Source organism: Vollenhovia emeryi, unplaced genomic scaffold (assembly GCF_000949405.1).
Source record: "Vollenhovia emeryi isolate VEMERY1.0 unplaced genomic scaffold, V.emery_V1.0 DF939179.1, whole genome shotgun sequence".
Taxonomy (NCBI): Eukaryota; Metazoa; Arthropoda; class Insecta; order Hymenoptera; family Formicidae; genus Vollenhovia; species Vollenhovia emeryi.
This window is the reverse complement of record NW_011967187.1, coordinates 1,014,606-1,037,396: the sequence shown is the minus strand read 5'-3', so window position 1 is coordinate 1,037,396 and position 22,791 is coordinate 1,014,606. Positions and strand designations below refer to the sequence as shown.

The 22,791-nt window shown below is 43.3% G+C and overlaps 2 protein-coding genes across 24 annotated transcripts in view; both read left to right on the top strand.

Moving 5' to 3' along the window:
• The first annotated feature begins 1,780 nt into the window (after positions 1-1,780).
• LOC105563240 lies at positions 1,781-5,441 on the top strand. Of its 2 annotated transcripts, XM_012014671.1 has the most exons (7): positions 1,781-2,038; positions 2,144-2,383; positions 3,334-3,491; positions 3,563-3,753; positions 4,005-4,278; positions 4,373-4,650; positions 4,758-5,441. In XM_012014671.1, the coding sequence occupies exons 2-6, from the start codon at positions 2,169-2,171 to the stop codon at positions 4,621-4,623; spliced, it is 1,089 nt and encodes a 362-aa protein (XP_011870061.1). In that variant the 5' UTR covers positions 1,781-2,038; positions 2,144-2,168; the 3' UTR covers positions 4,624-4,650; positions 4,758-5,441. The 2 variants fall into 2 exon arrangements, with proteins under 2 accessions (XP_011870061.1, XP_011870060.1); XM_012014670.1 differs by having other exon boundaries at positions 1,783-2,038; positions 4,373-5,441.
• A 1,746-nt stretch (positions 5,442-7,187) lies between these two features.
• Positions 7,188-22,791, top strand: part of LOC105563237 (inositol hexakisphosphate and diphosphoinositol-pentakisphosphate kinase 2) — a 21,507-nt gene continuing 5,903 nt past the window's right edge. For 3 of the 22 annotated variants that reach the window (XM_012014654.1, XM_012014664.1, XM_012014647.1), the window contains exons 1-24: positions 7,188-7,393; positions 7,649-7,777; positions 8,235-8,343; positions 8,419-8,514; positions 11,171-11,368; positions 11,453-11,593; positions 11,671-11,761; positions 11,907-12,073; positions 12,202-12,494; positions 12,842-13,036; positions 13,138-13,224; positions 13,302-13,490; positions 13,634-13,731; positions 13,841-13,978; positions 14,447-14,476; positions 15,201-15,435; positions 15,512-15,947; positions 16,020-16,153; positions 16,394-16,508; positions 16,585-16,824; positions 16,902-17,018; positions 17,133-17,290; positions 17,394-17,542; positions 21,016-21,315. In XM_012014654.1, the coding sequence (XP_011870044.1) occupies positions 8,311-8,343; positions 8,419-8,514; positions 11,171-11,368; positions 11,453-11,593; positions 11,671-11,761; positions 11,907-12,073; positions 12,202-12,494; positions 12,842-13,036; positions 13,138-13,224; positions 13,302-13,490; positions 13,634-13,731; positions 13,841-13,978; positions 14,447-14,476; positions 15,201-15,435; positions 15,512-15,947; positions 16,020-16,153; positions 16,394-16,508; positions 16,585-16,824; positions 16,902-17,018; positions 17,133-17,290; positions 17,394-17,542; positions 21,016-21,315 (3,640 nt within the window). In that variant the 5' untranslated portion in view covers positions 7,188-7,393; positions 7,649-7,777; positions 8,235-8,310. The other 19 variants (XM_012014662.1, XM_012014649.1, XM_012014666.1 and 16 more) reach the window with 16 other exon arrangements.

The window sequence follows — 22,791 nt, the reverse complement described above, 5'->3', positions numbered from 1 at the left end:
CTTACAATTATTGGACCAACATTGGGAGCGCTAGATTTACATCATTTTCCAATGTCGCGCCAATACATTGTGCTACTAGGGTGTCGCAGGCAAACATCGTGTAAGCTATAATTACAATCCTTAGTAAATTATACAATTGTGAATGAATTATAATAAGTTATATATATAACTATATAATTATGAATGAATGTGGAGAAGTATAATTCTCTTTTGTGCGAGCGTTTGAAGTGCTAAAAGGTTGAAATTTGCGAACGGAGCGGAGGTCCGTTTTTGTAACCCGCGAGGGTCAATAAACAAGATAAATCGTATGATTCTTAATCGCCACAACTTCCTCGCGAATATTTATGACAAGTTATTCAACCGATACTCCGCGGGCGAGCATTGTGAGCTATAAATAATCAATTGTACCCTTTAACAAATAAGATTACACAATTGTTACAGCTTTCTCGAGGTGAAAACTATATTCCGAATCGACTCCTCGTCTCAGCCCGTCGCGGGCGAACCTCGTGCAAACAATCGTAATTCTCAACAAACGAAATTACGTAACTATCGCACAGCTTTCTCGGCGGCGCGTCCGCTGTCCCGTTCTCGACCTGTTGCTCCGCGCCCTGGGCCGCGAAAGGTCGCGCGGAACTAAATCTGCGTGATCCCCGAAAGACAAAATGACGCCCAATGATCAATTGTCGCTCTCGCGGAAACAGATTTCTACCGTGCGACTCGCCCTCTCACTCTGGTTACGCGCGGACCAATTCCTCGACGCGCAATTATTGCCGCCAGGGCCTAAATTCCGTACACGATTACCGACGACCATCGATACGTTAACGACGTTTGCGCAGCTTTTTCTACATGATAGAAAAGCTGCGCAAACGTCGTTAACGTATCGATGGTCGTCGGTAATCGTGTACGGAATTTAGGCCCAGGCGCCTATCGCAACCGTCGGATCCGCGACGACACGGAAGGAGCGAGAGGGCGAGGGCCGGCCGGCCGTCGGCGGGACGCGGGACGAGGAGGCGAGATTCGCCGTTTCGTTCCGACTTTTCCGCCGCGTCCGCCGCACGCGAATTACGCTCGAGCGAGCGCGACCGCGGGGCGTAACGGGCGGACTCGGCCTGCTCTCGACACGGGCCGTGCGCGTCGCTCGCGCTGCAATTTCAGTCCTTTTCGGGGGCGGGGAGGTTAAACCGAATTTCTGCTCGATTTCTCGCGGGTTTCCGCCGCACCACCGTCTCCACCGGGGGGAATCGGGCCGACGGGATCCAGTTCGCGTGACCGCTCGCCGTAAAGCTTCTCTCTCTCTACCCGGAACCCGGAGAAATTTAAACGCGACTCCCCCGCTGGCGGCTGAACTTTTGACGCGTCTCGCGAACGCCAGGCGGCGTGTCGGCGGTCTCCGCGAGAGAGCGTCCACCGTCTACACTTCCCTACACTCTGTCGCGCAGCCCCACGCGTTCTGGTGGTCAATTCTGTACCTTACGCTGCAGCGAGAGTGCTGAGAGTGAGTGGCCTCGCCTCTTTCCAACTGTACCCTTGAAAGAGAGACAAAAAGCCGCTCACCCTTAGCGTTTTCACTGTGCTGCGAGGCACAGAATTGACCCCCTGTACTCGAAACGAAGCGAGTGTACGATTCGACGGAGAAAGAGAGAGAGAGAGAGACGCGCGAAAAGTTCGACCTCGCGTCCATTGCCATCGACGCGGGTCAATTTTTATTTTTCATCTCAAAATTTATTTCATCTCAATTTTATATTTACTAAAAAGGAAAAAGTATCAATCCGCACACCGATGAAAACGGGCGGTTCGAAGGTTCACATCCGCCCTATCAACCCCTCTCGGTTCTCCCTCGCACGCGCGCGCGCGCGCCTGTCTCGTTGCAGGTGCAGAAAGTATAACAACGTGCAGCGATAAGGAACACTTGTCTCCCCGCCCCTCCAACCCCGCCGCGTCTCTCGCGTCGTAGCCGTGCGTCAACAACTTCAGACCTGAGGGACGGTGGCGAGACTGGCAAGTGGTCGAGTGGTCGGATCGTATCCAGTACCCACGGGTCTGTACTTTTCTTGAGCGAATATGTCGAGTCTACCGATCTCGCTGTCCGATCGCGGCGGGAAAAAACGTAGTCGGCGTGTACGGCTTTCATTGTGTCGAGCAGGTCCGAGGGTCGAGGGAGCCCGACGATGACTTCGTTCGGCCGCGGTCGCGGATGGGCCAGCCAGGACAAGGATCAGGGTCTACGTAGGCCGGGCGGGGGCGGTACGTTCGGCAACAGCAAGGTCCTGCGGGACGTGCTGGACAAACTGGTCTCCACCGACGAGCGCGATACCGTCCCGCCGCAGGTGATCCAGGAGATCGTGGACCTGCTGGCGGTCGCGGCCAACGAGGACAGTCTGAGGTACACTGCGAGCTCCCCCCCCTCGGCGGTCCAAGGGGTCGATTCTGCATCCAATAGCGAATTCAGTTGCTTGCACCAGGGCGCACTGAGTGCCCGCTGAAGCTTGCTTGGGCCTGGACTACAATAAGTTGTTGGAACCGTCTCTTTCCGGGTGAAAGAAAACGGATCGACATACGGTTCTGACTGAAGACTAACAACTCATTGTAGACTGGGTCTTACGGTCAAGTCTTGCATTTAGAAATTGTCTTCGATATCTCTTGAAATGTTTCTTGGCCAGTAAAATGATCCGTATAGCATACACACAGATCATTTTTCAGGTTAATACTCTTTCAATGTGTATTTAATATAAAGTTGCGTGTAAGAAATGACTATAAACAAGCCTTTGGAGCACTCGGTGCGCACTAGTGCAAGCAATCAGATTCGCTGTTACACTACAGTGAAGATGCTAAAAGTGAGCAGCTTTGTCTCTTTCTATAAGCCTTGTGTCCACGACCCAAGAACTTGGCCCAAGTTCTAGTTTCGAGAAATGTGCATCCAATCAACCTGCAGCTATTCCATAAGAACTGCAAGGTGGTTGGCTACGCATTTCTCGGTATTAGAATTTGGACACAGTTCTTGGATCGTGGACACAAGGCTTAACTGTCTCTGTTTCCTTGGAAGGAGACGAGGGGGCCACCGCTGACCAAAATCTTATACACCAATGCCCAGTGGGCATTACTTTATCTTATTATCTCATTTTATCTTTATGATACCCCAGCAAGGCCCAAACTAATACCCAAAAAAATGTCTAGTAATGCCGCAAATCTGTACACCGCAATGCCCTCAGCGGTTTCCCCCTCGGAAAGAAGACAAAGCCGTTCACTCTTGGCATTTTCGCAATACGGCAAGATACAGAATTGACGCCCAGAGCGCTTCGTTCTTGATTATCATCCTCCAATGGAAATTTTCAGGCAAGTGTGCGACTCCCTGTGGAAGCACGCGATACACCACTCGCTGACCACGAAGATAGCAATTGTATTCAGCGACAGCAAGATCGCGCTGTTAGAAGATAATAATAAAAACACGATACGCAGCCGCTTCTTACGTCTCCTGCAGGACAATTATATGTGTGGGTATTGAACAGTGCTGCGCTCGCTTAGTTTCCGGTTCTCTACATCTATGTCCACGTTGTCCTTTCAGCCAAGGACAGATGTAAACTAGAGGATAAAAAGACGTTCGCCAATAAAGTCTTGCTTCATGCGGAGGTTTACTATCATATGAGACTGAGCGATGGAAGCAGATTGAAGATATTGGCCGAGCCGTTAATTCAATATCTGGAGGATCTGTTGCAAAGCAATCCCAAGGATAATATTTACTTCATTATGATACAGGTGAGATTTTTGTGCAAGTTAGAGACCAAGGATAGATTATATTCATTCGTAAAGGCCTGCGTCCACGATGCTAGAACTTGGTCCAAGTTCTAGTTTCGAGAAATGTGTGGCCAGTCAACTTGCGGCTATTCCGTAAAAGCACCAAAAAGTTTGGTTACACATTTTACGGAACTCGAACTTGGACCAAGCTCTGGCATCGTGGACACAGGCCTTAAGAGTGTGACTAGACTAACGGGAGATCTTGTCTCTAGATTCTTAGGTCTGGCAAAGATCTCTTCGCTGCGTGTCCAGGAGGATTAGAGAGCTTAATAATGACAATCAGACAACTGGTGGTAAAGGAAAACCTGTACAGTCCTGAAAACTATGCGGCATTATTGCTAGTGATAGAGTTAGCCAATAACGACTACGAGATTAAGGACACGCGGGTGAAACATTTTTATTTCTCAAATATCAAGTCTCTCTCTTTCGAGCATCCGTTCACCCACGAGGAAATCAAGGTGGTCGTAACGTCAAAGACTGAAAACGGTAACGTTTGCTTGTTAAACGTCAAGTGACGACACTGTGTGAATGATACTTTCGCTGCCATCGCGTATGATTGAGCGACTTTTCGGCGTTTCAGATAATCAATTACGGGAGGTTGATAACAATCAACGAATCGTGAAAGAAGATGCGAAGAACGACGTGTCCGAGCATGGCAATTATTCCAGGAATTCTAGCGTTCCAAGAGCTATACGCGGCTCGGGTGCGTTCGATAAGTCGAAGAAAGGAACTAATATTAATGCAAAATCAAATTCGCTGAGAACGACGCCGCCGAGGGAAAGAAATAAGGCTTGGGGTCATGACGATAGGTTTCACGAGCATTATGAATAAATAGAATAAATATCTAACTTATACAAGGTAGATATTTATTCGAACTTTAACCGAGTGGCAAAAACAATTTTACTTCGACTAAATGTTCACGAGCGCTCGTGGGCAGCAATTATAAAATCCTTTCCACGTTGCAGCAGTCAGGTTTGCTGGTGCGGAGAATAAGTACAGTTGCAAATGAGATTTTCTAGTAATATGGATATTACAGATATGTGTATGCACGACGTATATTGTCATGGTTGCAATTGAGATGCGAGGATGAGACTTAAACATTTCGATTCTTTTTCTTCGATAGAGAGTCAAGAGAAAACAGTCCCATTTTATCCTATTTTGATATCGAAAAGTTATTAACGGAATGTGATATACTGTGTTATATGCTTATATCCTATGCTCGGGTGAAGTTTTCATATGTGATGTGTTTTATGCAAGGTCATCGCTATGAAAACACTTGTAGCATCAGAAGATTCATTGGCAATTCATTTACGAGCATATATCATATATCACTTGGACATTGAACAATTTTTTGTTTAATTCATCAAAGATAATTTATGTCTTATCTCATAAGAAATGCTATTGGGTTTTTTTTACTTCTGTTAGCTGAATTATCTTTTGTGGCATCATGAAATTTTAGGTATGTGGATATAATTATTAAATATTTTTTTACAACTACATTAATCTCACAGTCAGAATTAAAATACATGTATTTCTTTTGCCTTGCATGCTCATCAAATCGATATTCGAGATCATTGTTAAACTAAAGAAAGCAGGAAGCCATAATATTATGTAAGATTTATGCAAATAAAATAAATTGCAATTCCATTATTTTCTACTCGAATGTCTCGCCCGAGTCTGTTCGAATTTTATGGCCACAATGTTTAGAGTAAAAAGTAAATTAAGCTAAAATTAAGATTAAAATTAACTCTATGCGCCTCAGTTCTTAATATTTTTCATTTTAGAATGTTTTGCAAAGACAAGATATAGCAATTAATATTATTTTTAATTATTTTTTGTGTAACTGATAGTTACTTATTTACAAGTACTTATAAACGTAATAAATGTATTTAAAAAAGAAACAGTTTTAATAGACATAAGCAGAGTGTCAAGTGGATGTGGCTGCGCTCACAAGTCCATTGCATGGAGTTTTTCCACTTGATCAGCTAATTGGAAATCTTTGTACTAAATCAGCCAATTGGCGACGCGGTCTCGGACTTCGCCCAATCCCGATAATCGAACGTTTTCCGCAGCACTCCAGGGTCTGTTCTTAATAGCTGAACTGGTTGTTCTGGTTCAGGGGCTCGATCGTAAATATTTTTCTTTATTAAATTTTTTATTTATTTATTAAAATTTCATTGATAAATATTAAACTCGTCAATGAAATTTTTTCACTTTTCACGAGTTTACGCTAAAGAAAAAGATTTATGATTGAGCCCCAGAATTATCCTTCTATCTTTTCCATTCCATATTAGAAGGAGAAAAATTAACTCTGCCGGTCAATTCTGTACCTTACAATATAGTGAAAATGCTAAAAGTGATCGGCTTTGTCTCTTTCTAAGTGGACGGTTAGAAGGACAAAGCTATTCACTTATTTAGCATTTTCACTATGGTGTAAGATACAGAATTGACCCTAATGCCTCTTGCTGGAAAACACCTCTTAAGGTAGTTGTTTCGCGACAGTAATGCTCAAAAATTTCTTCCAGACAGGAACCAGCACTCAATTATTACAATGATATATCTTGATGCAATATTGTTCTAAAGAATACACTTGCGAATACATAATATAAAATACATTCAAAAGATTATAGTTTGTATACGCCCATGTCTACTACATAATTCTTTCCATTTTTCAGTTTTAACTGTTTATATTGTTGAAACAGAATAGTCAATAATTTTGATTTTTTCTTCCAGGTATTCGTTCTATTTTACTTTATAACATATCTGTTACGAAACTCACTCACGCTTAAAAAAAGTAAAATGTGCCATCATTTGCGTTTGTAAGCGCAAATATTAATACTTTAACACATAACAATATGTGTAAATAATATCGCAACGAATTATATTGTTACGCGTAATAATATTTTTAACGTGTTTTACGCATAATAATATCCAAGAAAACATTTTGCGCGCAAACATCTGGCATTATGACGACGCACTTGGATAGAATTTTGCTTGCGTTGTTGAGGCATTTTTGTACGTGAGTTGATCGATATTTGCGCGCTAAATTAATACACGAGCCAGCCACTTGCGTGCAAAAGCACAGACTAAACATATCTTACGGACAAAACTCAGGCAAATCTCATACAAATTTGCATGCGTAAGACAAGCAAAATTTGCGCGCGAGAATTGTTATCTGGGATTTTTAACGTGGTTTTTACGCGTAATATTTCGTGTAACGTAGCGAACTGTAACCTTTTTTCTTTTCAGAACTTTGAGACGGTCAATTTTAATTTAATTAGTCTTATTTTGCGCGTGTCAATGTGAAGAAATAAATTGTAAAAATTTGAAACAATTCTCACAAAAGTGTCCAGCTATAAAGAACAGACCTCCGGTCTCGCGATTGGCCGGGGATGGCGCGCACGCGCGGGGGTTCCCGCTTCCGGGGAACACACCGCCACTGCAGAGAGATTCGATTTTGTGTGCCCCGCGGACCAGACGCCCTGCGCAACGTCAACACGGGTGACGTGAGTTCAAACGGTGAGAGCCGCGATTCCCGGTTGTGTCACGTCGCGAGTCACGTGCCAGCGTCACCGTCGGATCGTCCTCGCGGCTACGAACTGTGAGTACACGCCGCTCGATTCGCGTGCCGTGCCCCCCCCCCCCCCGCGCGAATGCGTCGGCGAATTCGTCGTATGGCGCGCAACTCCGCAGACGATAGCTGGCCCCGTTATCGGATTAAGCCGCGCGGCTCGGAGGCAAACACGCCCGGGCGCCGCTGTTTGCGACTAGCCCGAACTCGCGGTTATCTCGGTGGATGCGCGCAAACGTTACACGCCTCTCCGTCACCCCCGCAAACATTTAATCTTCGTTGCAGCTCGCTGGGGAAACGACGACGTCGAGACGACACGCATCGTCGCTTAATCCGGCGGAGGGGCGCTTTCGTAAAAGCCACTGGAGAGCGGAAACAATAAAAACACTCGCCGGGCGCGAGGAGGAAGGATCCGTAAGATCGAAAGAGCGAAACAAGCTTAGCTCGCATGTAGTGTCTCTCAAGCAGTACCTCCCTCGTACTTGTTTATATACGACTTTCATTATGCCGACAGACCGTCGAGGATCGATTTCGCCAACTTTAAGCCTGGCTCAATTCATCCTTTGTCTCTTTCCAACTGTTTCCCCTCGGGAAGAGACAAACGATGAATTAAACCGAAGTTAAGCAACGTCGGCGAGACCGAGCCTACGAGTCGGAGCACAAAGCAACGTCATAGCTTACGACGCAAGCGTAAACGTAGATTAGCTAGGTAGGAAGCTTTGGCGTATGTCGTACGTTACCTTCAATTACATATGACGTTACGTGTACGTCAAGGCTTGCGCGCTATTTACGCTTAAGTCTCTATGGTAAGCCGTTACGTGGCCTTGTACTCTGACCCCGAGAGTGAGAGTAACGTGATGTGACACGGTAGTTTCAGTTACGCGAGACGTCGCCTACATTAGCACGGCGAATCAGGCTTTGGTTTTATCAATGAGACCAGATCTGACATGTCTTACACTGAGCTGGAACATGGTTACCAGGTAAATTGCCTTCGCCCCGTCCGACGGCCTGCGCGCTCCGCTGAACCCAGCGCCCTAACGTCGCCTTGTTTGCAGGGTCTCAAGAATGCGAGCAGACCGATGTTCTACATAGGGGACATAAACACGGTCCAGCCGTCTGTTATTCCGTCGATCTATCGCTCGTCGAAGAGAGTAAGTGTCGGGAGACCGTTCTTTCTCACCGCTGTCGAAACGCACACCGCTGTTAGCACTTGTCCACGAACGTTGCACGAGGCGCACAGCTTGAAATCTATCCTTCGGCTTCCTAACCAGAGCACGTGCCATGCTATCGAGTTTTTATAGATGAGCGCTCTACTCCTTTTCTTAATTCTCTTCTTGTTGAATAACACGACATGCGAATGGTTTTCTCGATTGTGCATCCAGTGTTGATCGCATTGACTTGTGTCTGATGAGATATCACAGAAATACAGAGGCGACGCGAGCAAGAGCCGCGCGTGCCTGAGACGGTCGATTGTTATCCTAGAGACTAATTGATTTGAGATTAATGGCACCGCAGTGTCGTTCCACTTCCAGCTTTTTATCCTGCGTTTGTGTTACGAAAACGACGAACGTGCGCGCGTGAAGCAGCTGTTTGGAGCAAGACTGCGTGCGTTAGCGGTCGGAGGTTAGAAATCTATATTAAGAATACGTTTCCGTATATATGCAGACGTTTTCTCGCGTATTTAAAGATACAGTATCTGTCCCCTCCGATCTGTCCCCTTATTTGCAATGTACATACTTGCCCTTTGCAACGGAAATGTTACGAGCAGTTATGTAAATAGTCGGCGGCATCAGCGCAAACAGTGGCTAGGTAAATGTTGAAGCTCTTGCTGGTCGCTTAATTGCTGGTATACCTAGACAGAGAGATATACCCTTATTACGTAATATCGGCTTTCAAAGAATCAAACCGATTCGGAGCATTCGCGGTGTGCATTAGTGAATGTGTCTGCGCGTGGCCGAGCGTGTGCGAATGCAGTCGGTGGAAGAGCAGGATAAATTCCGTGTTCGTCGCCCGCGATGTTCGGCCCGGCAGGGATTTATCTCATTGTAAGGCACGTTATCCGAGCACGAATGGTACGCACGTGATGCAGCAGTTAGACTTTCTGTCGATGCATGCGCGAAGGCAAACACCTGATTGTCCCGCGTAGAAATACATTTGTTAACCACCCATCGTGAGCCAATTAGCAGTGCTAATATTGACTGAATTATAAATTGCTTCTAATTGCGCTTGATAACATTACGACCTGCGATAACCGCCTGCGAGTTCTAGTTTTTGTTCAGATGGTATTCGCTACTCGTTACTTCAACAGTGCGTGAATCTAAGTAAACAGTGTGCATTGTTAGAATCTAAAGTACGATTTAACTACATTACGTTCTCATGTCATTTCGGTGGCGCATGAATATGCCGTCGCAAATATATCTGAATTCCAGTTACAGTGATAGTCCTCAAGTGACAGACTTGAGAGTAGAACTGATAACTTTCCCTTTATCTTTCTATCGTGATATGTTAACTGTGATCGCACTTTGAGCGATTGATATTAGAACACCATCAATTGAATCGTTATCCGAGTGGAAGACGCCAGAGCTTGCGGAATTTTCAATATCTTCAAGATACATAGCAATGAATTTTATTTCCAAGGTAAAAGTGCGTGTGTGTGTGCGATTAATGAGATACTGTTGTGTGATACTCTAATAAGAACGTGGCTTTGAGATTAACCCCGTGAGCATTTTATCATTCATGTCAAGACAACGGTGTATATGTTTTATACACAAATCTCATGTATTTCGCAATTATGATAAGAATAACGATCGTAATCAAAAGGAAACGACAGATATCATAGGATCGTAGCGATAAAGATTTATATTTTTCAATTGAACGTAACAGGTATTGTAGCTTTCTGTGATAACTTATCAGATATTTCTAATCGCACATATAAAAATCTGCTGTCACGAGTATTTTTTTCTATTCATCTATTTGTATCGATATAAATAATAGGAAACGAGGATAGATTCTACCAAGTTTCTTCAGCTTGACTGTAATCTTCTTTCTTTTATTATAACACAATCTCAAATCTTTTCTAATCTTTCATTGCAGTGATTAACAAACGTTCGTGCTTTGGTTTGCTTGTTGCTGCATGACTGGTATTGCATTTCTTATTGAGTCTGGATTGTAGTGAAGTAGTAAGCGATAAAAGCGGAGTAAACAGAAATAAGTGAAAAGAAAACGTATTTGTAAAAGTGTGAGTGAAAACTTCACACTAAATCACGAGGTTCAAAGATAGCGTGAGTTATCAAATTTACATATGTCACGCTTCGTTGCTTGATACGTATTACCTTTCTATGTAGGCAATAACGTATGCGATCGACGTATTACTTACTTATCAAAAGATCACAAACTAAAGAGTATAATGAGTAATCTTACAAGAGTTCGCGATGAAAATTGTCCTGCTGACGACAAGCCTAGATTTCTATCCTGCCTAAAGGCATACTGGGTGAGCACTATTTAGCTTGAAGATTTTACGATCTTCATCACTGCTTGTTATATAGCCGAGTTTAGAAGTCACGTTCATTTTTAGAAACTGTTAAAAAGAGTCAGGCTCTTCCACACTTAATCTATGTCTCATTTTTTTAAAAGAAAAAAAAAACATGTGTGTGGTAGTGAATTTAATTTTATATTACATGTATGTGTGTATAAGTTTTATCCAAGTGTTAATTATTTTCTGTTTATTAGTATTGCGAGTATTATCAAGATACGACTTGCGTGTATCCTTTTGAGAAATTGTCGCTGACCGTTTACTTTGCTTTCTAGCCCGAATTATCAGAAGGCACCCAAGATGATGCTTATATGGGCGGGAGTGATGTGGAAGGAGAGGGAAAGCAAGTCCTGGTTGGGATATGCGCAATGGCGAAGAAGTCGCAGAGTAAACCGATGAAAGAGATTTTAACGAGGCTCGAGGAATTCGAGTATATAAAAATTATCGTCTTTCCAGAAGAAGTGATATTAAAGGTGATATATACGTTCACGTTATGGAATCGTATACTGTACCTCTACGGTGCAAAATTTATATCCTTTGCGTTTGCTCGTTTATAGGAACCTGTAGAAAATTGGCCTGTGGTCGACTGCTTGATAAGTTTCCATAGTAAAGGTTTTCCCCTTGATAAGGCTATAAATTACGCGAGTTTACGTAAACCGTTTATTATTAATCATCTCCCGATGCAGTACGACATCCAGGTATACCTTTAAAAATTATTACAAAATATACTTTTCCATTACATTTACTCTCTACCGATTGATATAAATTATCCTAGGACCGACGAAGAGTTTATGCTATACTGGAGGGCGAAGATATCGAAATTCCACGGTATGCCGTTCTCGACAGAGATTCGCCAGATCCAAAACGTGAGTTGCAAAATTTATTTATTGTTCGTAATTGAGTCGTAAGTACTTGATCCTCCGCGATCCAGTTCTGAAATCAAACTAGCTGTGTATTCGATTGAGTACTCGCACCTCTTGTACGTTTAATCTTTACATATAGAGAATATAGACGGTATTTCAGAGCACGAATTGGTGGAGTCGGAGGATCACGTGGAGGTGAACGGTATTACTTTCAACAAACCATTCGTGGAAAAACCAGTATCCGCTGAAGACCATAATATCTATATTTATTATCCTACTTCTGCCGGCGGAGGGAGCCAGAGATTATTTAGAAAGGTACCATATATTATCTATCTTGAAATCAGTATGCGAGTCTTCACGCGTACAAGATTTAAGAGGCGAGCATCCGTTTTTGTAAATGGAAAAAAAAGATTCAAAACGAATAATATCCGTTCATTACGCAGATAGGTAGTCGTAGTAGCGTATATTCTCCAGAATCTCGCGTTCGCAAGAGTGGTTCTTATATCTATGAAGATTTTATGCCTACCGATGGCACTGACGTTAAAGTCTATACCGTGGGACCTGATTACGCTCACGCCGAGGCGAGGAAGAGTCCCGCCCTCGACGGCAAAGTCGAGAGAGATTCGGAGGGCAAGGAAATTCGTTATCCGGTGATATTGAACAACGCTGAGAAACTCATTAGCAGGAAAGTGTGCTTGGCCTTCAAGCAAACGGTGTGCGGCTTCGACTTATTAAGGTACGTAATTACATATCGCGTGTAATGCAACTGAATCCACTTTTTCAACAATCCTTTTTGTGAACAGTGTCGTGCATCTTTAAAAAGATGCTCTTCTCGCGTAAAATCTATTTTGAATGTATCTGTATGACTTCGCTAAGACAATAACATGCCGACGTAATGCAATTGTCGTGGTTATCAATGTTATTGTAGAGCGCATATCACGTTACACATTCAGTAGCTTTTATTTCCGCTGCGACACCATGAAATGACTTCAGTCGGTAAATAGACATCGGCACGGTCGTGAATGTCTCGCGGCTTACACAAGTCAAGTACAATTGATATAGCGAGTATGATTCTGGTTACAGAGCGAACGGCCAATCGTTCGTGTGCGACGTGAATGGATTTAGTTTTGTAAAGAACTCGAACAAGTATTACGATGACTGTGCCAAGATTTTGGGGAATATGATACTTAGGGAACTAGCCCCCACGTTGCATATTCCGTGGAGTGTCCCGTTTCAACTGGACGATCCTCCTATTGTGCCGACTACCTTTGGCAAAATGTTAGTATAATCACAAGTGATTATTAAACTATGAGCAATTACTGTTTTTAATACTGAAGCATGTTTGTTGGTCGTTATTAACTATTTCGATACTTATCCAGGATGGAATTGCGCTGTGTCGTGGCAGTTATTAGACATGGTGACAGAACCCCGAAGCAGAAGATGAAAGTAGAAGTGCGTCATCCGAAGTGAGTGCACAAAATCTTATACATTTTCTCTCATCCAAGAATATTGCGAGTTAACGTGTACATGTAATGTCTCACAGATTTTTTGAGATATTTGCTAAGTACGATGGCTATAAGCACGGTCACGTAAAACTAAAGCGTCCAAAACAGCTGCAAGAGATTCTCGATACAGCGCGTAGTCTACTAACGGAAATACAGCATCGTGCGGCGGGACCCGAGTTGGAAGAAAAACAAGGGAAACTGGAGCAACTCAAGAGTGTCTTAGAAATGTATGTAGTTCGATAAGTAAAAAGAATGGTGCACCATCGTGCAGACTAGCCTCGAAGATCCCTCTAGAAAATACATTGTACGCGATTATTAATTGAGTAAATTGCGATAAATTTGTAATAAGACTATTAACTCTGTATTGTAGGTATGGACATTTCTCTGGCATAAATCGTAAAGTCCAATTGAAGTATCAGCCGCGAGGACGGCCGCGGGGAAGTTCTTCCGACGACGGTAGCGATCTTAGTATGCTTCGTTTACTTTTTCACTATTTTATACAAGAGACATATATGTATATTCTAGAAAATTATGTATATCTGAAGAAATGCGTGTATCTTCACTTTTTCTTGCTTAGATCGATTAGGGGAACCATCTCTAGTTTTGATATTGAAGTGGGGCGGAGAACTGACGCCCGCTGGACGTATTCAGGCGGAAGAATTAGGACGCATATTCCGCTGCATGTACCCCGGTGGTCAAGGTAGACACCTTAGTGGTTCGTATCTTATGTTCATATGCTTGCCATGCTCGCTTTTAAGTTTCTACACAGTATCGGAGATCGTTTCTATAATAATTTCCCTCTTAGCTAAACTTGGTCTGGGTTTACCCATGATATATATACGAACTATGTAATCTGAAAGCCTCTGGGCTTTCGGTACAAATTGTATCTTGAGAATGCTATATTGTACAAGTTGCAAAACTACTGGACGGCTTACAAAATTGGCGTGCGAAGATTGGATTGTATTCTCTTATAATTTATATTCTTGTACCATGAGAAATGTAAAAGCTATTTAAGAGTAATGAATATCCAGTTTGTGCGAGAGTAATTGCCAGTGTAGCAACCACTGTGGCACTAACCACCATATTGGCAATCATATCTTAACTGGTAGTTAATAGTGAGATGTAGTACTGTTACACTCTCGAGAGTCACATATAGGATAATTTATCTCAAATGTTATTTCAGAGGAAGAATCAGAGATGTTACCAAACTACGGTAACCTTTTATTTACGATCCACGCTTATTCCATAGTTCTCTGTAGATTGTAATGCTGTCCTTAGAAATAGCGATGTTATACGGTCGACGGCTCTAACAGTAAGAGTACACTTGCACACTTTGTATTTCTTTATTTGAACGTGTTCTCGAGTTGCCACTCGGTTCGGTGGAGCTGTCAGCTTGGGAACAGCATGGTTTTAGCGTACACCACACTTACCATCCGCCACACGCTTTCTCTATGCTAATGTAACATTTCTGTTTAAATTCATAAAGCCTTATCCCTTCGAATTTGCATTTCTGTTAATTTTGTTCTTAACTGCACTACAACATGTTGAGTGTAATTTTCTTTTATATATACAAGTTATGCACGTACTCTTTGTACAATATATGTTTTCTTCGAAATGTAATTTTTCCATTGAAGTACCAACAGAGGAGTTTCAAGGTAACTCTAAAACATTTAGAGACATGAAAAACTTCTTGCCAGTACCTTCCGCGTTGTGATACGATACGCAACGTTAATTAATGTAATTAATCCCGATTAATGTAATCTTTACCGATACCACGATGATCTCGATACTAGAGCATAGGTCATCTCGACAACTGTTTTTTTTTTTTCAAGTAATCTCTGAATTGTTCCGTTGTCGTTGTGTTCTATGATTATGATAGCCGTGTCTCGAGGAATCCCGCCGTTGTGTTGATATTATTCCCCCTTGTGTAAACGTAGGTGAATATGCAGGTGCGCAAGGATTGGGTTTGTTACGCCTGCACTCCACGTTTCGCCACGACTTGAAGATCTACGCCAGCGACGAGGGACGCGTCCAAATGACTGCGGCGGCTTTCGCGAAAGGGTTGCTTGCACTGGAAGGAGAGCTAACGCCTATCTTGGTGCAGATGGTGAAAAGCGCGAATACCAACGGCCTACTGGACAACGACTGCGATAGCAGCAAATATCAGAATATGTGAGTACAAGACTTTTTCACTGGCACGCCTGAATTGTAATTTTCGCCTCACAGTACGCGATATTATTTATTATAGGGTGAAAACGCGCTTGCACGAGCTGCTACAACAGGACCGAGAGTTCACTCGCGAGGATCGAGAACAGATCAATCCGGGAAACGCGCTGAGCATCAACGCCGCTTTGGACTTTGTCAAGAACCCGGTCCGATGCTGCCAGCACGTTCACACTCTCATCCAGAAGCTCCTGGACATCGTGCGCATCAAGAAAGAAGACTCGAAGACGAAGGACACGATACTTTATCACGGCGAGACGTGGGAGCTGATGGGACGTCGCTGGGGAAAGATAGAGAAAGACTTCTGCACGAAAAACAAGCGTTTTGACATCTCTAAAATACCCGACATTTACGACTGCATAAAGTACGACCTTCAGCACAACAATCATACGTTGCAATTCGAACACGCGGAAGAATTGTACACGTACGCTAAATCTTTAGCCGATATAGTGATCCCTCAGGTATCATCTTTTCGCTAGCAATTCAACGTTTTACTTTTCTACATATGACTTACGTTATATATTAATACGTAGGAATACGGCTTGACGGTACAAGAGAAGCTGACTATCGGTCAGGGTATATGCACACCTTTGCTGAAGAAGATACGGGCTGATCTGCAACGAAATATCGAGGAATCAGAAGAGACTGTCAACAGGCTTAACCCTAGGTATAACATTTGAGTCCTACTTATGTCCAATTCTACCAATGTAGTTCCATGTAATTTTAATCGCAGTTTAATTTTTACTTTCCATCTTTTTCCAACTCTTAGAAACTAGAAAAAGGTAAAAAGAAAGTTAAGCCAAAATTAAAGTTGATCCGCATTGATAGAAATGAACATTACAGAGGGGTTTTCTTCTATAATTGAGATCTTTTTGGTAACTATACAATTATCGCTAATGATCCATAGGTATTCTCATGGTGTCTCGAGTCCAGGGCGTCATGTACGTACGAGGCTGTACTTCACGAGCGAGAGTCATGTACATTCCTTGCTCACCGTGCTGCGTTACGGTGGTTTACTCGATGTGAGTGACACGTTATAGCCGAAAGATATAATCCTCCTGCTCTGTTTTCTGATTGTCTTATGTATGCGATTCGCAGGTGGTGAAAGACGAGCAGTGGCGGCGCGCGATGGAATACGTCAGTATGGTCTCCGAGTTGAACTACATGTCGCAAATTGTTGTTATGTTGTACGAGGATCCGACCAAGGACCCAAGCAGCGAGGAGCGCTTTCATGTCGAGTTGCACTTCAGTCCTGGCGTTAACTGCTGCGTGCAGAAGAATCTACCGCCTGGTCCTGGATTCAGACCACACTCGCGCAATGAGAGCAGCCACAATGTGGTGAGACTTTCAATTATCCGCTATAACACGCCAATGTCCATACGAAAAAATTAATGAATTTTTGTCGTTTTTTTCAGGGAGAGAGCGGTGGTTCCGGTCAGGATACTAGTTCACAATGTAGCACCCGGATAGAGGAGGAAGATGCGGAATTGGGTATCAATGACGACGATTTGATTAATACCACGGCGCAGGCTGTGAGTACAGTTTTATCTATTAATCGCATAGTTAAATTTTTGGCAAGTGTAGATCTTATTCTCCAAGTTCTCGCTTTTAAATAGTTATACGATAGGTAAAAAATTGATTTTCAGGATACGCCTCCATCTTTAATGGAAACGGATACTGTGGACTCTATGCTGGACAGTCCGACGACCAGTCGTGGGATCGACATGATGGATCTAGATCCAAATATGATGGACGAGCCGTACGATAGTGGATTCTTACAGAGCTCGGCACCGATTCCAATCAGGTCTGTCCGTTTGCATTCAACATTTTTCTGTGCATCTATTTATCATCTTGATGAAATAATAAGCGGAGACTGAAAGTTTTATTTTGTGTTACGACACGTGCAGCGCCAGAACCGTGGCCGGACACGAGGCTGCTAGACTCGGTAGCCAATTGGCGGCGAGTCAACGACAACGGCGAAGCAGAGAGGCAGGGAGCATCGTGGAGCCGCGCGCGCGAAGCTACGATCATCAGCGGCAGGAGAAGCCCGAGAAAGGTAAGTGCGCCTTGATGTGCAAGTTATCCGTATCGGTGAGCAGATTTACGCTGAAGTAAGTGTGAAGGATGTCGCCGATAAACGAACTACATTTGACCGAGATGTAACATTTAACAAGCCGATCTGTATTTGCTGTGCGTACACATGCGTACATGTACGCGAATATACGGAATGTGTGACGATATGTAAGACATGTAACGGTATCCTTAACACGTTTGTGCATGATTATAATTATGGATTATTTTATTTTGGTCTTCTTTATATACTTATACATCACTTTGATGGCATTAACATTTATTCGACATTTATAGTATATGTGAATGCTGTTTATGAATGCCACATATCCTCCCTCCCAAATTATGTAATAGCTTCACATCTCACGAAATTAGATTTCGTCACGAAAAATCCTCTTTCCCCCGCACAAGTAGTGATTAACGAAAGGTACATCGACATCTATAGACCGTGTTTGATTCGATATTTTAACTTGGCGAATGGGCAGTTGAATATATACAAGTCGAATATAAATTACCCGTGCAATCTTTACAGTTATAAATGTTTATGATGTTTATAGAAGTTACTGCATCTATAAATTTCAAAGTAAAGTCGCACTGTTAAATTCGAGCCGATCGATTTTGTTGTCTAAATAAGAGCAGAGATTCAAATACTGTGAATTTATATCATTTTTACGAAATGAACTTGGGACTTGGGTTGTGCGCGACAATGATAGTACGGCCCAAGGGTAGCCTTGTCGTTTTTTTGAAGAATCGCCGCTTTACGGAAACGCGCGCAAATGTACAATGACGTTTATTATATTACATTGTGTGTGTTATGTTAACGTTAAAGGCATATCGGGATATTAGAGCTTTTAAGGGCTAATTACTGGCAATTGAATTAATGGTGGAATGTCGTCACAATGCTCCCTTCTGTGTTCTACTGTTCTCTTTTTGTAGCTGCGGACAAGCTGCAGTATCAGAGCTTGGACGCGGTCAACAAAGAAGGTATGTGTGTACCGGCTACCAATTTTTCCCAGAATGATTCTTCAAGATAATGCACACGTAAATTTTCGAACGATACTTGACGTATCCTTCTCTATTTTTGTCGCAATCGAGTAGATCCGTTCCATCCACGTATATTTTTCTTCTCTTTATTTGGATACGAAATGTGTTTTTTTTTTATACCTGTAGAAACTCTTATGCACATGTTGCAATGAAATAATCCCGTCGACCGATATCGGCGCAGTTACGCAGTTACGCTGCGACGGAATCTCGTGTCGTGCAGACAGTTCCGCGGGTCTTGAGTTTTCGTTGCAATTACATTGTGCATAGTTGTTGGACCGACGTGTGTCAGTACCCGGAATGCGCTTATGCACATCGTCGGTACTACGAAGTGCTGATTGAAGTAACTGCCGACTCTCACGCCCTACACCTTATACCCCGTAACTACAGTCTGTCGTCTATTAGTCTCATCCCTTCCTCGGTAAATTAATCTTGTATATATTTTGCCCGAGTTAATTTTCCACGATATGTTGCGATTTGTAATCTGCATTTGTTGATTTTCGTTACCTTTACTTTAATCAGTTCTACAAGTCGTACGTACTGTATAGATGAGACAAAGGATTGGTACGTCTTTTCTTTATTTTTTTTAACGGCTGGATCTTGCAGAACACCAAACGAGGTGCGAGACCTGACGAGGTCTGGTTGATCTGCCCGGAAAAGTCTAATGTGTCTTGTTCCATGTAGTACAGCCGAGAGATGTGTATTTTGCCAATGCCAGGGTAGGAGGCGGTGATTCCAGTTGAAATAACTCTTTGCTCAGCGATAGTTGTGCGCGTGGAAGCCAACTAATCAAGTATCGGCGACTGTCTGGGCCACACACGCCGTGGTGTGGTCCATTCAGTTGCCCACCCTCGAATCCTCGATCCCGAGATCATCATCCCGACGGGACTCACAAGCGACTTCATCATCATCATCGAACCTTCCTTCGTGGGGCTCCTTGGAGCTTCATGCGCATTCGCCATACCTTCATCGTACACGTTCATTACGTCCAGGGTGTCATCAGATTTCATTTCATCGAACTTTTCCCACGACAATAGTCGCCCATGTGGTTATTCATGGCCGCTTTTTTTTTGTATTTGCATCTCATTATATTTTGTCGGTTCATCGTCATTTTCATCTCTCATCGTCGCCGAGCTTCTTATCTTCGAATAGGCAGTTCGCAAGGCATGTAACATCTCCATTTCGTTCCTCTTCTCCATTCATGTACAATTCATAACGGTCGTCAAAAGTAGAAAAAGGGACTCGGACCGTCATATCTTTCCACTGTGTCATTACGATCGCATACTAATGCCGTACGAGCTTCGGTATCCTAACAAATGTCAGTGTACGAGGCTGTCTATATATGTAAAAAGAAATCGTGTGGTTTGGTTGGCTTACTGGTTGCATGGCTATCGTGTGCCACGGTTGTTGTGTGGTGTGCGTACTCGTGAATCCGACATACTCGCTAAACTGCGCGCGAAGGGTCGAAGGTATACTCTATCCTTAATTTACTTTATTTCTTCCTCGACGAATCTTTCAACGCCGAAGCGACTAAAATGTAACGTTCGTGATCCTTACAAGCGTCGGAGTATAATCATTCGTTTAATGACACGAGATTAAGTTGTTTCCTACATACGATATTTGTATATATATTTGATATAACACACTATAATATTTATTTATATCGTGCTATAAAGTTAAATAATGAAATTTAACTTCGTGTAATTCCAGTCTAGACATCAGCTTTTACTTCAGACTTGAATGTAACTATTTAACTATTTTGTGGAAATTTGCGTATTCATAGTTTTGGCAGAAGAGGGACGATACGTACTATATCAATAATGCTAACACGGACTTTAAGATCTACGCTGACGATTCTTGTCGCGTGTGTTACAGAGATTGTGTTATTTTTTTCATATTTAATTTTTAATTACCCCCAATCTCAGTAAGACGCGCACGAGGAGAGCGCGAGAGCGAAGTACACTAGGAATCACTGATGCCTTCCCATATGAATTTCGGCACAGGTAGAACGCATGCATTTTCCATGTATAAAATGTATAAATGTGTTGATGTATGCTCAAATTCATGCGGAAAGGCATCAGTGATTCCTAGAGTGTGCATCCGCGAAGTGTCGTCGGTTTTTGCATCGATGATAAAGCATTCGATCGTCCGCTTATCGCGAAGCGTTCAGAGCAGCGGTTCAAAGATTCGTCCCTTCCGTTTCTTTGGCAAATGGGTTTTTTAATCGGGTCTTTCTCTCTTTTGTTTTCTTTTCTCTTCCCTTCCTCTCACTACACCGTCATTCCGAATGCTGCACCGTACACGCACCCCGCCGTCACTCTTCTGATAACGCTATCACACCTGGATCTATATGTCTGCGCATTTCGCACCCTCCCTACCCATCACACCGCACTGCAACGCAACGCAACCCGCTATCAGCCGAGAAGCCAACTCCGGAGGGACCTCGCGACGAGGAGCGCATGTGGAAACCGGCGACGTTGCTGCAGTCGCATAGCTCGCCGGAGCTGCCGGTTTCGTCGGACGAGAGCTTCGCTTCCTCGTGCTCGCTTCGCATTACGCGCAACGCTAGACATCTATCCGCCAACCTTTGCTCGTTGCCCGATCCGTCGTTCGCGAGCGTCAAAGGCCTGCCGGAGCGGACTGTCACCGGGTATCGTGGCCGCGGCAGAAAGTACGAACGGTCGCACTCCGAAGTGACCTTGCCTGTCGAACTCTACGGTGAGTTCAGGGGGAAACGGCAGATGCGATGTGGACTGACGGAGAGACCGTCGATGACGTCGGGGTGGCGCGGGGTGGAAGAGCCTGGTCCAGTTTTGGTATTAACGTCAATGAGAATTCTGTTAGTAGCGAAATACTGAGTCATTCCAATGTAATGCGGTATAAAAGGGAGCTTGATTGATTCCTTAGCTCAAAATCGTGAGACTTTTATCGTCAAAGTAAACATTTAAGATGGAAAGAAGTTGTAAATTTCGACTACTTTTCTGTCACTTCGTGTTCTGTATTTCTACAGTTGTTCAATTTACAGTACGTTTATTGTACTTTTACAATAAGTTAAATTACACAATAATGAAAAATGTATTTTGGATTAACAGTAAAATGTCGCTTTCTTTGTTTTATCTAAAAAAAAAAATATCCCTATAAAACCGTATTACTTATGGAATGACCCAATGGCGAAAGAAGTAACGTTACTGTCCGTTGGCGACCGAGATTGTCTCCGTTCTTACATAAATCGGTAAGTAACGTTTCAGATGTAACGTTCCGTTCTCTCTTTTCGTTTTCTCTTGCGAACTCTTATTGACATTGACACACGAGTCAGACGCGACCGGGTTACTTCTTGTCCACGCGCCACTCCGAAGTTTCTGCGACCTCAATGTCGAATGCTGGAAATCTCGAGATTCATGAGATCAGCACAAAATTGATCCTACGTGAATCGCCGCATTGATTTCCCCGCATTTCGGATCTGTCAAGACTAAAACTGCTCGTTTCCCGTAAAAAAAAATTACACAATTAACACGGCGAGAGGCGAAGGAGACTAGAATTGTAAAAGGGAGACAATCAAGAGCCCATTTACTGTAGCACAATTGATGCAACAAATTAGTCCGGCATTCGCAAAGTCTATCGATTCCTTATCGACACAATGCTGTGCTGATTTGTTCAATCAGCTCAATTCTTTTTTTTTTGTTTTCAAAGGAAGACCAACGTCAGTTTCTGTTTTCTCTAATGTGGATTATTCCCACTACTCGAGGTTGAGAGATTCGACTAATCCTCTACCTCCTGAAGCTGTTTTCAGGAGGCAGAGGATCAGTTGATGAGCAAGCGTAATGATTAATGTTTGTGGGAATAATCCTATGCTCACCGATTCGCTTTGCTCGTTATCGCTCTCTGTCGTCTCTTTCTGACTATCAATATCCTTCTTTTCTCTCCTTGAAACGCGAGCACAAGTAAATACAAGCACGGGCACGGGCACGCGCACGAGCACGAGTCTGCCGTGGTAGAATCTAGAGCTTCACAGCCGATCTCTGCCGGCTTTTATAATAAGGACGTGCTACTTATATACAGGGTGGGCCATTTTAATTTATACAGTCGATTTTTTAAAAAACTAAAAGAGATATGAAAAAATGTTTCAGACAAAAGTTGTATGGTTTCGAGGGGGACATAAGATGGTACCATAGGTTTGATCTTGAAGAGTAATTT